Below are 16,323 nucleotides of genomic sequence, written 5' to 3'. Positions count from 1 at the left end.
TCAAAGATCTCCTGCTCATGACCATCGCTGCTCTCTTCTACAAGAGATCCCCCTCCTCCTCCTCCTCCTCTAATTTCACTGGTTGTGGGAGCTACATTGCTTGCGGACGACTCGAGCAGCTCCTCGGGGCAGCAGCTCAGAGCTTCCCACATTTTCGCCCAAATACACTTTTTTCTCTGGCCAAAAGAACCTGGAGAAAAGGAGGCTTGAGGACCAAAGAAATTAGAGGGTTATCATAAGTAAGTCTATAATTAGTGGGCTTAAGTAACTTATTTCTCCTTTTTTGTGATTTACCCTTAAGTTATACTGTGTTTTAGAATTTTTTGGATCTTCAATATTGTCTAACAAGCTAAGTTGGCTACCAAGATTTTATAGAAAAGAGAAGTTTAGAAGGGAGTCTGGCATAGAGGACAAGTGGACTTGTGAGAGGATGAGAACCACTTGTAAAGACAAGCTCCATGGAACTTGTGGCGGCACGTCTTGCAAGCGAGCCGAGGAAGGCTATGGTTGGAGGTGTGGATGATGCTGTAGCAAATCGGACACTCCTCCACGCCATCAAACTCGCGATCCACATTCTTCTTCCATATCAACACAGCCTCCGAGAGAGATCCATTCTGTTTATGATTCGCAAAGCAGTAAGTAACAAGATACAAAGCCAAGAAAGAAAGAAAGGAAACCAAGCTTACCTGGTTTCTCAGGAAAGAAGCCATGGAGAGAATCCACTTGCGCATGCGTGTCTCGCTTATACCCAAGCGCTTGCCGCAATCGACTTCCACGGCTTTGAGCGGATAGCAAGACGGCAACTTGATGGTCATGTCCATCGCAGCCTCCTCTTTCTTGTAAATCACAGTAACCTCTCGCAGCGACCTGTTTGCCTTGAAGATAAAGTTCTCTTCGGCAATGGCAGCAGCTTGCACCTAAAGAAAAAAGAAAGCCAGCTCGAGAAGCTCTAAAAAATAACACAGCGCATTCTTTACCTGATTGAATTCCTCCGCTAAAAGTCGAGGACTGCAGTAGTCAGCCGTGAAGGCTTCGATCGCCGCAACCGCTCCTTTCTCCCGCAGCCCCGCGAACCATGTCTGGACGCACGCCGGTAACACCCTCAGGATCAATCCATAGATCGCCCCGGCAATAACTGCGAAGTCGTTCGTGTTGCCACCACCCCATAAGAGGCCCTCCACTGCAAATGAAACAGACGCTGTGCCTGCTGATCGCTTGACTGCTTCAACCACCGGTGACAGCTGCAAATCTTCCTTTTTAACGTTGCGCTTCGTAGGGATATGTCGAAAGAGACAGTCGAGTACTGAGCTCGGCGTGTCGGAATCCTTGACATATTGAAGCAAGCGGTCTCTTGCCTGCGATGAAGTTCCCAGAACTTGGAGATGCGTGAGAAAGAGTGACCAGGCAAGGAAGTAGTGACCCTGCAAACGCGAGGTTAAAGACATAGAAATCTGGAACGTCAGATAAGTCATACCAGGGAAGAAGTATCACCCCCGCATAGCTTGCTCGCAGGAGTATCAAGTATCGTCAGGAGCTCTGGCCGTATGAAATCAAAAGATGTATCGACTTGCAAATCCGAATCGCTCGGGTCATCTTCAGCCGACGTCGAAGATGAAACCACGGGCTTCCACGTAACCGCTTGGTGCTGAAGAGGCTCGGTTGACAGAAACTTGTAGGCAACCCACTGTAACGAGGGAAGAGGATGCGGAGAAAATAGGAGCGCGTAGAGAGCACTGATGCCACCTGTTCCTAGTCCCCACAAGTCCGCAGCACGAACGGCCGTTTCACGAACTCTCACTGGAGCAGTGAGTAGTAACTCGGCAACCCGGTCCCAGAGGTACGAGCAGCGCGACCTTTGCAAAGATATAACCGGTCTTAAACCGTCATTAGCACTAGCCAGTGCCTCGGCAAGTCCCGTCGCGAGAAAAACTCTGAAAACGTTGTCTACTGCTCTTGTCTCAAACTTGGACCACTGTGCTTCCTCCAAGCTTTCTAAGGATCTCGATCCAGCTGCCTTCTCGAAACTCTTCAAGGATTGAGTGAGTGACAGAATAGTTACTGCCGTGCCTAGAAGCTTCTCCGGCATATCGTTGTCCTCCTTCACGACTTTACATTCTCCATCATCGGACATCATCGCTGCAACCGCTTCCGTATACTCTTCACTGTGAACGACTGCATCCTCGATCCACTTCCGTAACTGTCCGAGTACGAAGGTCCAATCCTCTAGGCCGAAGTTCTGCCAGCAGTACGCCACTGCCGGAGCAATTAGCCTTGCCAGCATAACTTGAACCGACAGATTCGAGGCCTCCTCTGCCGACAAGTCCACAATAATACCGGACTGCTTGCGGAATAAAGACAACAGCAAGTTCCTTTGCTGCTCGGATATATCTGCTTTCCCGGCCGAGAGTAATGCAGTCACACCACCTGTTGAATCTAGAGGAAAACAAGCCACGGCCACTTGCATCCATTGCATGTTATCTAAGACATGAAAGTATGTTGAGTTAAATGAAACGATTGAAGTGATGAGCGAACCTGTAAAATTTGGAACTTCCAAGGCGAATTTCAGCCAGTCGCAGATTTTCGATTCCATTTCGCTAGGAAAGAGAGTACCGTCGGACTTCCGTTTGATCAAGGATGGCATCATCGCTTCCAGAACATGTGGCAGAAAACTTGAAGAGGATCCGGATAAGTACTTTGCAAACAGCATCTCGCTTTCTTGTCTTCCGAAAGGCCCGTGATGGCCAATCAGTGCTCTCAAAACACCGAGAAGAGCACGTAAGTAAGGATCTCCCTCAGCAGCGCCGGCGAACAGTGTATCCAGAACGTTGTCCAGTAAAAGCCTGTGTCGACTTCCACCCTCACTTCTTGCACAAGCATGCAAGAAATTAAAAACAAAAGGTTGGCCATGCAAATCCGATGTGCAGAGGAGCTCCACAATAAGCCATGGCCTAAAACTGATATCCTCGCCTAAGAAAACTGTTTCTGGACCCAAACTGCGTGTAACCTCGAGAACTGTTGCTGAAATGCTGTGATGTTTCTTCGCCTACAATAGAGAGTTTCACAAGTTAAACGAAACAAAAGCAGCCTTACTTTTACCTCTAAGAGATGGTTGCGAGCTCCAGTACTCCAAAAGGGCCAATAATCAGCAGAAGCTAGTAAACAATCCAAGGCTCCTTGCCTATCCTCGGAGTTGCGACATGTCAAATGTAGCGTGTCCAGCACCCAATATGCCGCAGTGTTGTAAAATTCCTCTGGTTGGTCTTCCAAAAGCGTCTTTCTTACGCCTGACATCAGCTTCTCATACAGGCTCCGCCTCCCCGAGAATTCAGCGCATGATGAGAGTATGTCCTTCCGAGCTTGAAGCAAAGACTGCGTAAGATTGTGTTGTTCGGGCGCATCATCGGTATAAGACGTAGTCGTCGTAAGACTTTCTTCATTGTCGTCATCTTCATCATCTGCCTTCAATACCGGTTGCACGTATGTCCAGTATAGGCAGAAAATAATCCCAAGAGCTCCGATAACCAGCTCATTTATTCCGTCCACATATCTTAGAGAAGGCCAGCACGCAAGTAACGTATCGATAGAAGCCTTGGCTCTTTGTAGCGTCTCCGCAGAAGCGTCCGCTTCTTCAATAGACGAAGGGGAAACAGAAACAGCCAATAAAATTGCCGCTTCGTTCTTAGACTTATAAACCGCCAGAACCATACTCCTTAGAAATTCTTCCATAACTCTTACGACAGTTCCCTTTGACAAGATCGTAAAATAGCATCCTTCGCAAAGAACTCCCTCGAGAGTTGTCCTGCACTTAGTAGGTAGCCTCAGAAAGCGCCAAAAGAAATACAAACGGAAAACCTTATCAGTTCGAATGCCGATGCCTGGAAATTGGACATAGCGCCTAAGACGGCTTCGTCAATCTTCGGCGACTTCCATCTCTCCAACTTGTAAGCCTCATTCTGTAAGCCGCACCTTGATTGCAGCGTCTTAATAAGGCTAGCCAAGATACTGATCCGAGAAGTGTCCTGTACGTCTGAAAAGTACGTAAGCACGTAATCCCATTCCCTGAAGAACATCTCATCTTCAAGAAACGTCAGAAGAACATAAACCTTGAGTTTGTTGAACTCCCCACTCACAGACCAAGGAAGCAGCTCATTTCGAAAAAGGTATTGTAGATGTTTTGAAGAGAAAACATCCTCTACAGCCGAGCTCGTCAACTCTGTGTTGTCTCTGCCTTTCCAGTTCTGAGAAGCGAGTAAATCAAATACATGCAACCCATAGGTCCCTACTAAACCCGTAAACAAATTCACAGCCTCGGTCTTTTCCTACAAAATGTAAGGGCTAGTCAGTGAAATTCTCAAACCGAAACAGAAGTATTACCGAGTTTTTTATAAAACCAAAGCCATCGGCAACAAATGGCTTAACAACCTTGTTGAAAATCTGGCTTCTCTTATCGAGGTCCGAAAACGAGTTGAAAATAAGAAAAAAGCGTAGCACACGGTCATTGACTTGGCTGTTGTTCGCAAGAAATAATGCCGAACACTCCTCCCGAAGACAATCCCAGAACGCAGACAGCGAATTATTGTCCAGTGCACCCACAATGTCGACAATACATTTCCCTATCTCTTCAACAAACTTATCGGATAAAAGCAAAGAGGATGTCCTCTGGACGTCTGTCCGAACGTAAGACTTCCACAAGATTCCAAATAAGACGCTTTCAGTGAAAAAAGGTTGCAACGATGAATCCTCTGCACCCAGGAACCTGTAAAATGGTAAGTGAAAAACTACAAGATTAATAAAAGTTTGTACCTTTTCTCGTGCGACAATAGCCACATAAAACACTCCTTGGTCGAATTAAGTAGAAGCATTCCCTGATCGAATGTCCAAGAGGCCTCCTCACATCCTTTCCAAAGATTAGTGAAAAAGTCGACAAAATATCCTTTCGGTGGAGATAGTGCAGCAGGAGGAATAAGTGAAAGAAGCGGCAGCAGACATGGATAAGAAACCTGTTGTGAACCATAGCATCCATGACGGAGAAAAGCCCAAAACCTTTGTTGCACAATTTTCCTGATAGAACTAGATTCCCAGGTCTGAGGAAACCGTTGTGTGAAAACTAGTATCAAGTCCCACATAGCCTGATGGCAGCCAGGGTCTTTCTCTTGAAATGTCCCAAGAATAAATTTGGCAGCCACTTCCATGTTGTCGTTTGGGAGAACGTGGGGGACGTGTTGTATGTAGACCTGTATAGCTTGATATACGGCCGAACGCGTACGAGATTTCCCAGATTTTGCCAAACCTTGAAACATTTTGTGATCTCGAAACAGCTTAGCTGACGCCGTCACAAGCATTTCATTTGTGGTTGCTCTTTCCTCCCCGGTTTCCGATTCGACCGAAGTGAAGAGAATGGTGAGAAGAGCCGATAAAGAAAGGAGGGTGGAAGATATAACCTGAAATAATAGAAAGTGAAAAATGTGACGGCGAACACTAAAAGATTACCCGTTCATACTTCTCAGCTGACTCTTCTGCTGGAGTTGATTTATCAGAAATCGTCTGCGGGGTCAATTTTAGATTATCGTCGATGTAAACAAGGATATCTGTCGCACAGAACGTCAGAGCTTCCAATCGTTTCTTTTGACCTGGAAAAGCAGCCTGGACAGTTGATTTGAGAGGAGCAACAACATATGAAATACACAACCTGAAGTGCTTGCTTAGCAGCGTCAGAAACCTCGAAGAACGGATCGAAATGTGACATCCACCAAGCTCCCATTAAGGACCGCAAATGGGGAGCCAGTGACCGCCTGGGAAAACAGCACTTCAAGTAACTTCTAGACCCAAGAACGAACAGTTAACATACCCAACCGTAGTTGCAAGACTGGTCATAGCCTTGTGTGTGGCCTCTCGAGTTTGACGACTGTTATCGAAAACTAGCTTCTTGTATTCAAAAACCTGAACTCAAAAAGATAAATCGCTGTACTGCCAAAGAGAAAGGAAAGGATGGTGTGCATACCCACGATGGTAGAACGGGTAAAACTTCCGCGGCTGGACGCTCCTGGAAAAATGCAGTCAAAACAGCGAGAGCTTTTATCTGTTTGAAAAAAAAAGCAAGAGGAATATCAGAACTAGACACTACGTAAAGGACTAGAAATGCAACGTACCTTTGTTATTGGATCCTTCTTCGACAATCTCCGCAAATTCGCAGCCGTCTCTCCATCGATACTCTACCACACCACACAATCCCTCACAATTACACCGAAATAACACCACATTCCATACCGCATACGTCTCCTCACTCGGCCCAGCGTCAATCCGCGCGCTGCCGACATATCCTCCAAATCCAGCGCTCGCATTGCCCTGCGACAGCGCCGCCGCCAAGCTGCGCACAGGAATTCCATTAAATCCACAGCCGATCGAGCGACGCATTACCTGCTGCTGGACGGCCGCCCCTTGCCGCGAGCGCCATCGCCCTTCGTCCTCCCCATAACCCCTTAAACCCTAAAATAGGATAAACAGAGCTTCCCCATATGTACAAGGGTGATGATTTATTACCTTTCCCCTTAGGCACATTTACAAAACGAATCTATTACAAAGAATCTCCTCCCTATCTTTTTGGCGATCCTTGTCAATGCCCAAACGAATGTAAGCACTCCCTGGGAGCTCTCCAAAACATCCTCACTTCTCGGCTCTCCTGGGACGATAGATGCCTGTACCGATTCCAATCCTCGAGCACCAGCTTCAAATCCACAAGCTTCCTCTCCAGCTTGGTGCAGCAATTCGCGTGAATCGTGCACACCTCGTCGAAGTCCCTGCTGATCTGACAAAACCCGCCGTAGTATCTGGTATCCAGGAAGCGAACCTTGAGCTTGAGAGCCTTGAACTGGGGGCTGTGCTTGATGTCGTTAAACACGTCCTGGTCGTGATGGTTTGGGTGCTTGAGTCGCGACTCGTACCAGAGCTTGTAGAGGGCGATCGTCCGGGGGCTCGAGATGGCGTGGATGAAGCCACCGTTGGGATCGTTCCTGAGGTCCTCGGGGTTTCCATTGAAACGGTCGCAAGCTATCTCGAAGTCGGCCTCGGGAGAAAAGTGCTGGAAGGGATCGCGAAACCACATTATATCCGCGTCCTGCAAGCACGAAAGAGCTTTAGTTTATAAGATCCAGCTCTTATGACAGTGGCACGAACTTAAATATAGAACGACTCTCATACAAGTTCAAGCAAAACATAAATTCTACAAGGATAGTATAACCATCATGCAACAGCCAAAATCCTTGAGGAGAAGAGATAGAAAACAATTCTCCGGATTCCTTGACCAAACAAGAATAGTTTTCTCGTCATCTCCGGAAACAATAAAGCAAACAACAAATTTAACTAAGAACCATGTGGAACGGACAGACGAAGCCGGCACAAATCAATCAAGGCATCCAAAGTACGCAAACCCTTTGGAACGTGACAGGGAACAAGAGCCGAGTCAAAACCAAACAGGCAGTTCCAAACGACGAGAAGTTGTGCTGAAAAAAAAAGGAAGAAGAAAAACACATACCGTGAAAACGAAGTTGTAGCCGAGCTTGAGCACGATGTGTAGAAACTCAACTCTCCTCCACATCATCTTGAGATAGTCGGAGCTCATGAAGACCTTCTCGCCGGTAAAGTCGACGCCATCGGTGGCGAGCTTGAAGCAGTGCCTGTGAAGCTGCAAGCACCGAGTGTGAGAGGCCTGGTCGAGATTGACGATGAGCAAATGGTCGAGCAGCCCGCGGGTGCCATCTCCCAGCCGGAAACTTTGGAAGAACGCGTCGACCATGCTATCGTTGTCAGCCCACGATTTGTTGAGAGTTGTGAGTATTACTGTTTTGTTACGGAAGGCCACCTCCGCGAGACTCGCCTTTAGAGTGCTCACGTCCTGCGCCAAAGGAAGGAAAAAAAATCTCCACGGTTAGCGCAAAGCCACAATAGTGCCAATAGATATGTATCACACAAAGACAAAAAAGTTTAAAAGAACCACGGCATTGATCGATCGAGCAAGGAAGTTTCGACCAGATTTCGATTTCGATTTCGATTTCCAGGCGCCGAGGAAAGAATCGATGGGGATTTGCTCGAAGAAGGAGAGATTCGGAGCTGGGGGAGGGAAACCTGGAAGAATTTGGGACCAAGAAAAGAAAGCGAGGAAAGATTTCGAGCGAAATCGGAGCCGCGGAGCTGGAATCTCTCGAAATATCACCCGATCGCAGGCCAAGCATCCTGGGAAAGTGGAAAAAGAGGATAGAGGAGCGCACCGGAGCGGAGGATTGGCCGTCTTGATACCAGAGGAGATACGACTGGGTCTTGCGCGAGAGGAGCATCATCGTCTTGCCATCATCGGACATGTAGACCACGGCGAAGAGGATCACGCACACCAGCGCGGCCAGAACTCCCAGGAAAGCTGACCAGAAATTCGCCCTGCTGATGGCGTTGCTACTGCTGCTGCTACTAGCGCACCCTGGCCCGCCCATTTCCTGCCTAGAAATCTCTAAGAATTCACCGCGCGCCTGTCATGGATCGCAAGGCGCTCACATTTCCAGCGCGATCGCTCCACCAGCGCCTTGACCACGGTATTTCGCCAGCAGTCGAAACGGACCGCCATGGGAGCTTAAGAACGACAGGCTGTACGAAAGAATGCCCCAAATAGTACGGCATGAGCCCACAAAATAAACTAAACCCCCCAGTTCATGCCATTTAGCCATGTGTAACGCCACGTATGCCCTAATCACTCGCCAGTTAAAACTTTTTCGCTTGGTGTTCTTCCCGTGTGCTTGGAGTGCTTGTGTAGATCAACTTAATGTTTCTGCGAAGTTCCTGGGCCATCTAGAAATGCTGTAATAGAAATCTTATTGTGTAGCAATGGTAGCTACAGCTCTAACAAGCTGCTATACACAAAGTAAAAGTACCTCTTTTTTCTCTTTTGATTTTCCTGGCTTTAGATTCGCTTAGAACGCTTGCAGCTTCTTGCAGTTTGGAGTCTCGCTGATCTTTCCCCAGGCCCGGAGATTGAGCTCCACCCGGCAATTGTGCGTCAAAACATCGCGGTAGTCTCGCTCAACCTGGGCCTCGACTTGCTCGCGGACCCTCGATCCAAGCGGGTGTTCCTGGTGAAAACTCGGCGACTTGACAAAGTAAGGCACACCTCGGTTGTGAGTACTTAGCTCGTGAAGATATGGCGATTGCCGCTCGAGGGAGTAGTAACTGGGCTGCGACATCGGGAAGGACGTGAGAGCGATCACCAGAAAGATGAGTACCAGGTGGACGATCCCGGTGAGGTTGATCGACTGTCCACCCTCGGGGGCCCTGGCCATCCCCGCGGGAGTTCTCACAAAATGCTGCCTTTGGAAGTTCCGACCCTGGCCGCCAAAGAAGAAGGCCTGGAAGATCTCGTCCGGATCGAAGTGATCGTCGAAGAAATCGTTCCTGCGCCGGCGCATCCCCTGCTGCTGGTGCTGGTGCTGGGCGAGATTCCTCGCCTCCTCCGGCCCGTATCGATCGTATCTCTCCTTGAGCTCCGCGTTGCTCAAGCACTGGAACGCTCTAGACACCGACTTAAACGCCTCCTCGGCGCCCGCCGCCTTGTTCTTGTCCGGGTGGACTTTGAGCGAGAGCTTCCGGTACGCCCTTCTCACGTCCTCCTCCGAGCACTCCTTCCCCAGCCCCAAAATCTCGTAGTAGTCTACTGTCCGATTGATGCGCACCACAATCTCGATCTGCTCCGGGGAGGGATCGCTGCTGGCCGTGGTGCTGCTGGCCGTGTCCTTGACCTCGGATTCGTGCTCGCCGTTCCTCTGCGAGCTGCCCTTAGATCCTCCCGAGCTCTTTCGATTGTCGTCCTCCTCCCCAAGCCCCAGCTTGGAGGCCAATTCTCTTACATCTAGATCTTCCGGCCGGAGGCGCCGAGCTATGGAGACGTACTTACGAGCGCGCGACTTGTCGCCAGATTCGATTGCTGCCCTGGCTATCTGGACGCAGCGCTCCGCCTCCCCTCTATTGCTTTCCATCGATCGATCCAAAGAGAAAACCCTATCCTTGCCCTAAGAAACGCCAATATCTGACGGAATATCTCTTTTATGATAGAATATTCTATTTCGCATGTATTTAGAATGTATTACTACAGAATATTCTATTGATGCATAATTTGACGTGACGGAATATTCTTATTTAGCCTCCTCAATCTAGGGTTCTTCTCGGCTATGGCGGACGGGAGCTTCAAGTCCCCGACTCCATCGCCATCGCCGTCGCATTCAGCTGGCCACAACAAGCGCAAGAGGAGCGCAGCAGCTGCCGGTCTCTTGGACGAGCCCTCCAGCATTCCAGCGATGGTAGGCATGCATCACAATCCGTCTTCCGTGTTTGGGCTAGGGTTCTCTCATGCGATGGAATCCGGGATAATGCCGGATGATAGCAGGGAGAATGGGAGCCAGCTAGGTGGAGGAGGCGATGGCGGTGGCAGCAAAGGGGAGGAGTATGACGACGAGGACGAGGATGGGAATGACGACGAAGGGGAGGAGGATGAGGAAGAGGATGGAGAGCAAGACGATGAGGACGATCAGGAGACGACGACGAGCTTGCCTCTGCAGCAAGGACCGCTTCGCCCGCCCGCATTGAATCTTCCAGTGGTTTCGTCGGTCAAGGTGGAAGCAGCCGAGCAAAAGGATTTGCTATCGTCGCAAATGGCCTTTGGCAATTTACCACAGCCTGTGACGGTGACCGTCAAGGAGGAATCGACCAAGCCTACGCTGGTGGAGACGATCCAAACCAGTGGAGCGTACTGTGCGCGAGAGGAAAATCTCAAGAAAGAGGTACTTTCCTGGAATTGAGTTCCAACCTTCTTTGTCCATTTTTTTTCCTTTTTCTTGGCAGGAAGACGCTGGAAGGATCAAGTTTGTCTGCTACTGCAATGACGGTGACGACCAACATATGATTTGGTATAGTTTTTAGCAATGCAGTGAACAACTGGTTAATTTTCTTCTCAGGCTTGTTGGGCTCAAGAACATCTTTTCTCGTCAGCTGCCAAACATGCCAAAGGATTACATCGTCCGTTTGGTCATGGACAGGTATAGAAGGTCCTTTTTTTCTCATTTTCCAACACCTTGTGGAGCAGGAGCCATAAGTCTATGATGATTGTGAAGCACAACCAAGTTATAGGCGGCATCACTTATCGTCCGTATCCAAGGTGTGTGTGTCTGCATTAGAATAAAGAAATGCACAGTCAGTATGATTTGATGAAACGACTTTGTCCTCAGTGCAGCCAAAAGTTTGGAGAGATAGCATTCTGTGCAATCACAGCGGACGAGCAAGTAAAAGGCTTTGGCACGAGGCTCATGAACCACCTAAAAAAGTATGCTCGGGACGAAGACGGGCTTACTCATTTCCTCACGTATGCCGATAACAATGCAGTGGGTTACTTTTCAAAGCAGGTGATTTTTGTTTTTGCTATTCCAAAGGCGATAGAAAACTGAACCTGAATGTTAATCAGGGATTTACCAAGGAAATATTTCTAGATAAAGAGATTTGGCACGGGTGAGGTTCCAGTTTCACTCTTTTTCAGTTCTCATACTTTTCTCGTTGCAGATACATCAAAGATTATGACGGTGGAACATTAATGGAATGTAGGATCGATCCAATCTTACCTTACATAGATCTCCCGGCGATGATTAGATTACAACGGCAGGTAACAAATCCGTGTGCAGTTTTAATCGCTCTTTTAACAACGTTATGTTCCAGGCAATAGATGAGAAAATTCGGGAGCTTTCAAACTGCCACATAGTTTACCCTGGATTGGAAATCCTCAAGGTCGACATGTTTTTCTTCTTCTTCTATTTCATGCTAAAGAACGCACTGCAGAAGGACTTCAATGTTCCACGGAGGCCTTTGAGACCCGAAGACATACCAGGTCTAAGTACGTGGTTTCCTAGGGTGAGGATCTTGTTGAGCTAATGTCTGCGCTGTTGGAACAGAGGAAGCTGGATGGACGCCAGACCAACTGACCACTTCTCGTATAAGATTTGTAAACTCACCGAATGATGGGCCGCCAACGAGGCAAGCCCTTCAGGGACTCATGCGTTCCATGTTAAAGGTACTGTTACTTCCATCGTTTCGCGATCGAGAAGAGTTTTTTGGTTCTCCAGCTGGTTTGCGATCACTCGGAAGCTTGGCCGTTTAGAGAACCGGTGGATGCGCGTGAGGTGCCGGACTACTACGATATAATCAAAGATCCCATCGGTAACTTCCGTAAGCTGCCCCATCTCGTTTTAAGTTTGGTCTTCTCGTTCCAGATTTAAAAACCATATCCAGGAGGCTGGAGAGCGAGCAATTCTACTTGACGCTGGAAATGTTCGTAGCCGACCTGAAACGGATGTTTGGGAACGCCAGGGTCTACAACTCACCGGAGACGATCTACTTCAAGTGCGCAAACAGGTGATCCAGCACTTTTCTTCTTGTTTATAATCAGTAGAGTCCTTGTGCTCCACAGGGTGGAAGACTTCTTCACGAACAAGCTCAAGTCGTGCGTTACTTTCCTCCGGGGTGATGCATCGTAAACATGAATTGTCGTACTTCCCCATTCTTTATTGTACGGTAGTGGGAATAGCAGGTACGGACATGGAAAGGGGCCGCACGTGCTAGCATGGTCCAGAGAGAAATCACTTGAATTATGGGTCAAGAAAATCCGCCCGACTTTGAATACTGGACTAAATCTCCTTGGGATCACTTCTTTCTTTTCTCTCTTTTGTCTTAGCGTACATAAAAAGACTCGCTGCCAAAGATGATTCCATTGTCTCCTTCTGGAGCGTGGGATCCAGGCTCGGAATAATCAACGCTGGGCGGCAGCCACAGCGACGAGACTTGATCCATCCCAAACATTATCATCTGGCTTTGGAGCTCCAACTCGTGAGCGGCATTCGCGAAGAAGTGGTCATGGTGTTGTCCGGGAACCATTTGGTCGTCACTGATTTCGATGCTTGATTCTTCTGAGGTGTCTATCGATGTTGCGGATCCGAGGTAATCTTGGTGATCCGTGATGTGAGTTTCTCTAGGATGGTCTTTCCCTGAAACCCTTGTACTACTACTCGTGGGATCATGCTTTAAGTCATGCTTGTTCCTGGAATCTATCGGACGCGAGCAATCGGACGAGCTCGACTTGGAGATGGGGGATTTAAACTCGTTGGCGCTGCCATCGTCCGTGAGCGCGGAGGAAATCGAGGAGAAGGAGAGGCTGTGGCAAAACTTGGAGGATCTCGACTTGGATGTCGGCTCGGCCATTGGGCTGTTGGCCAGTGGCTTGTGGGTCTTTGGATTGATGCCCAGCTTGAGCAGCTTCTTCCCGAGATGGAAGTTCCAGTAGTTTTTAATCTCATTGTCGCTGCGGCCAGGGATTCTACCCGCGATGATAGACCATCTGTTTGGACAGAAAAGATTTCCAAAGAGAGATTTAAATCAAACCCAAGTGGATGGAATGTTTTTCTTGGTGTGTATGATACCTGTTGCCAAGTAGCGAATGCAGCTTGATTATCAGTGCGTCTTCGTCCTCTGAGAAACTTCCCCTCTTGAGATCCGGGCGGAGATAGTTGAGCCATCGTAGGCGGCAGCTCTTTCCACACCGCAGCAGGCCTGGCCAGGAACAAAATCGCGATCAAAACCATGGATTCTCGATGAGAAAATGCAGCAGGAACACCATATTTCAGAGAATAATCGCGCAAATTCAAGCACGGAATCACAGAAGAACAACCTGCCGCCTTGGGGACCTTTCGCCAATTCCCTCGATCCCCATACAATTTCATGTGGCGCAGGAGCAGCGCATCCTCCTCCAACGTCCAGGGACCTCGCCGCAGCTGGGATTCATTGCAACAAGTGCAAGAAGCCGAGGGAGAAGAAGAAGAAGTGCAAGACAGCGATGGCGATGATCCGGCAGGAGCTCTTGGTGCCATGGCGATGCTGGAAATTGCCGTCCTCGGTCGAAAAACGATCGATCATTGGGAGGGGGGACAGAGTGACGAAGATGAAGAACACCAGCCGAGGAAACAACCCAGGAAGGCCACCAGTTTTTCCACACATTATATTCCCGTAGCTTGAAATTCCCGCCAACGTGTACGATCGAATTTATCCTAAGCATATTCCCTCCTTACCTGTTGTGCAATGCTGGGAACACGTGTCGCTGTGGCATGGACGAGTTCTTCGCAAATCCGGGGCCTCCAGTGATTCAGGAGGAGCTAGGGTTTCGTGAGAATGCTCGCGATCTTCGGGAAATCGGTGGCGCAAGCGCCCGAGCAGCTCAGCGCAGCTTGCGGTGACCATGGCGAAGGAGGAAATGGGGGAGGATCGCCCGATCTGGTGAGCTCCTTCCGAGAATCCTATCCCGAAGCGGTCGTGTTTCAAGCCGGCGAAGCGGCGATCGCCTACAGCCATGAGCGCCAGGCATTGCTCAAGCCGAGGTAGGCAAGTTTTTCTCCCAGGAAAGTTCTTGCAAGGGATTGGATTGGATGAGATGGAATATTGACCAACGATGAACACCAGGACTTTTGCTGTGGCGGACGATATCTTCTGCGTGTTTGAAGGCATCCTAGAGAATCTCACGTCGCTCAAGCAGCAGTATGGCCTCTCGAAGGTGGCCAACGAGGTGCTCATTGTCATCGAAGCGTACAGGAATTTGAGAGACCGGGCACCATACCCGACTGACCATATGATCCGCGAGTGGAAGGGCCACTTTGCCTTCGTCCTCTTTGACAACACAACACAACGCGTACTCGTCAGTGCTGTGAGTGGCCGAGAATTTTCTTCGTGATGGAGGACTTTCTGTCGCTCTCGTTCTACGCTTTTTCTTTCCTCTTTCCAGGATTGTCAAGGAAAAGTTTCGCTCTTTTGGGGGGTCACGTCGGAAGGCTCGCTGGTTTTCTCGGACGACTTTGACGTTCTCAAGAATGGGTGCTTCAAATCTTCGTCTCCATTTCCACCTGGTAAGGAGGACTTTAGCTTGTGATAGAATAGAATATCTAGTGATTGGTTGTGCACAGGATGCTTCTTCTCGAGCGAGCAGGGGCTCCAGAGCTTCGATCACCCGCTGAACGAAGTGAAAGCCTCGCCCAGGGGGAAAGGCAAAGACGGAGTAAAGTTTGAGGTGGATCGGCCAGAGCAACCTGTGGGCGATGGACCAGGTTGGGCGTCTGCGTTCTAAATGGAGAGGAAGAAGTTTGCGAAAGACACGGTACCTCCGCTTGCCTCGTGCATCTGCGAATTATTTGACTTCACTGCCTCTTGCTACTGAGTTTAGTCATTGAATAAATTGACTGGGGGCCAAGAGAACACAAGAAGAAATAAGATGATTTCCCATGCTTTGAAATTTTCGGTTTACAGCCAGTCAACGAAAACCGGATGCTAGCGATGGGGTCCATCGCTAGCATCGCTTTCATTCCTCTCTTTGCTTGGACCTCGAGTCTGAATTTCCCAGGTGCTCCACCTCGGGTGTTCCTGCTCAAAGAAAAAGTTTTGTATTCAAACTCAAATTATAACTCAAATAAGTTCTGTGAATTCCAATTTGCTCCAATGGAAATTTCAATTTTTAACATAATTCCCTCAACTAAAGGTCCATGTATGTTATACTACTATGACTTTGCATATGGGATCCACACCTGTACTTTCGTTGAGCACCTTTCACATGGTTTTTATAGGCTGAAGCCTTCATAAATTCTTGTCCGGCACTTTTTATTTCTCACACATGATCGAATCAGATGATGGTTGAAGCTTGCTTGTGATTTGTACTTTCATTTGTAGCTGAGTGCATATTAATTTGGCAGCAATAGGTACTTTTCCTGCAAGATTTTGGGTGGCCAGGTGCTCAAGGACCAAGAAAGCTGAACATCCATACTCATACAAGTGATACTGGAGTACTTTCAACAAGTGCTCTAGTTGGGCCTTGGAAAACTTCTTCTGGTATTCTAGTCTTGCTGGGGTAATCCTCTATCTCTAGTTGAAGAAAATGTTGGAGATGACAACTCACAAGGTATTTCCAATGTTGTGGTATATGGTTATGCAGGATAATAGTGACACTTGGGTGCTAGTGTGCTCACTCCAAAAAATTAAGCCCCAAAGCTTCAATGCCACCAATTGGTCAAAGGTATAGTTAGTGCTAATTTGAGTGTGCCTATGTTGTGCCAACAGTAGAATGGCCTGGACATATGCTAAACCACCTCTAGCCTGAACAATACATAAGCTTCACAACATACACTATGCAAAGCAATATATCAAAGGTTACACTTTCCAAATTTAGTCTGATGGATGATTTGCCATTTTTTATATTTTTTGATAATGGTTATA

The 16,323-nt window shown here is 48.4% G+C and overlaps 6 protein-coding genes across 6 annotated transcripts; 2 read left to right on the top strand and 4 right to left on the bottom strand.

Annotated features, from left to right (window-relative positions):
* Positions 1-257: 257 nt before the first annotated feature.
* LOC9662939 (E3 ubiquitin-protein ligase listerin) lies at positions 258-6,473 on the bottom strand. The gene is made up of 16 exons (XM_024671844.1): positions 6,418-6,473; positions 6,268-6,367; positions 6,150-6,212; positions 6,002-6,079; positions 5,849-5,940; positions 5,690-5,792; positions 5,491-5,643; positions 4,804-5,441; positions 4,375-4,756; positions 3,853-4,319; positions 3,097-3,799; positions 2,533-3,043; positions 1,475-2,478; positions 978-1,421; positions 687-917; positions 258-614 (listed from the first exon to the last, which is right to left on the bottom strand). The coding sequence occupies exons 1-16, from the start codon at positions 6,471-6,473 to the stop codon at positions 387-389; spliced, it is 5,253 nt and encodes a 1,750-aa protein (XP_024527612.1). The 3' UTR covers positions 258-386.
* A 43-nt stretch (positions 6,474-6,516) lies between these two features.
* On the bottom strand, positions 6,517-8,727 carry LOC112346200 (uncharacterized protein At4g15970-like). The gene is made up of 3 exons (XM_024674556.1): positions 8,265-8,727; positions 7,532-7,891; positions 6,517-7,114 (listed from the first exon to the last, which is right to left on the bottom strand). Exons 1-3 carry the CDS (start codon positions 8,478-8,480, stop codon positions 6,614-6,616), a joined length of 1,077 nt encoding a protein of 358 aa, XP_024530324.1. The 5' UTR covers positions 8,481-8,727; the 3' UTR covers positions 6,517-6,613.
* Positions 8,728-8,839: 112 nt separating this feature from the next.
* Positions 8,840-10,043, bottom strand: LOC9641500 (chaperone protein dnaJ 49). The gene has a single exon (XM_002960161.2). It carries the CDS (start codon positions 10,011-10,013, stop codon positions 8,955-8,957), a length of 1,059 nt encoding a protein of 352 aa, XP_002960207.1. The 5' UTR covers positions 10,014-10,043; the 3' UTR covers positions 8,840-8,954.
* A 151-nt stretch (positions 10,044-10,194) lies between these two features.
* On the top strand, positions 10,195-12,699 carry LOC9662938 (histone acetyltransferase GCN5). Its single transcript, XM_002960832.2, has 13 exons — positions 10,195-10,814; positions 10,876-10,940; positions 10,989-11,069; positions 11,117-11,188; positions 11,264-11,432; positions 11,492-11,535; positions 11,587-11,686; positions 11,740-11,808; positions 11,860-11,914; positions 11,973-12,091; positions 12,144-12,237; positions 12,291-12,432; positions 12,488-12,699. The coding sequence occupies exons 1-13, from the start codon at positions 10,206-10,208 to the stop codon at positions 12,552-12,554; spliced, it is 1,686 nt and encodes a 561-aa protein (XP_002960878.2). The 5' UTR covers positions 10,195-10,205; the 3' UTR covers positions 12,555-12,699.
* On the bottom strand, positions 12,645-14,101 carry LOC9662937 (transcription repressor MYB5). Its single transcript, XM_024671789.1, has 3 exons — positions 13,742-14,101; positions 13,494-13,623; positions 12,645-13,411 (listed from the first exon to the last, which is right to left on the bottom strand). Exons 1-3 carry the CDS (start codon positions 13,938-13,940, stop codon positions 12,748-12,750), a joined length of 993 nt encoding a protein of 330 aa, XP_024527557.1. The 5' UTR covers positions 13,941-14,101; the 3' UTR covers positions 12,645-12,747.
* Positions 14,102-14,163: 62 nt separating this feature from the next.
* LOC9641499 (stem-specific protein TSJT1) lies at positions 14,164-15,358 on the top strand. The gene is made up of 4 exons (XM_002960831.2): positions 14,164-14,444; positions 14,527-14,767; positions 14,846-14,966; positions 15,024-15,358. The coding sequence occupies exons 1-4, from the start codon at positions 14,239-14,241 to the stop codon at positions 15,182-15,184; spliced, it is 729 nt and encodes a 242-aa protein (XP_002960877.1). The 5' UTR covers positions 14,164-14,238; the 3' UTR covers positions 15,185-15,358.
* Positions 15,359-16,323: the final 965 nt, after the last annotated feature.

Source organism: Selaginella moellendorffii, unplaced genomic scaffold (genome assembly GCF_000143415.4).
Source record: "Selaginella moellendorffii unplaced genomic scaffold, v1.0 SELMOscaffold_0, whole genome shotgun sequence".
Taxonomy (NCBI): Eukaryota; Viridiplantae; Streptophyta; class Lycopodiopsida; order Selaginellales; family Selaginellaceae; genus Selaginella; species Selaginella moellendorffii.
Note: the sequence above shows the minus strand (reverse complement) of the source record. Positions and strands in the feature narration are given on the sequence as shown.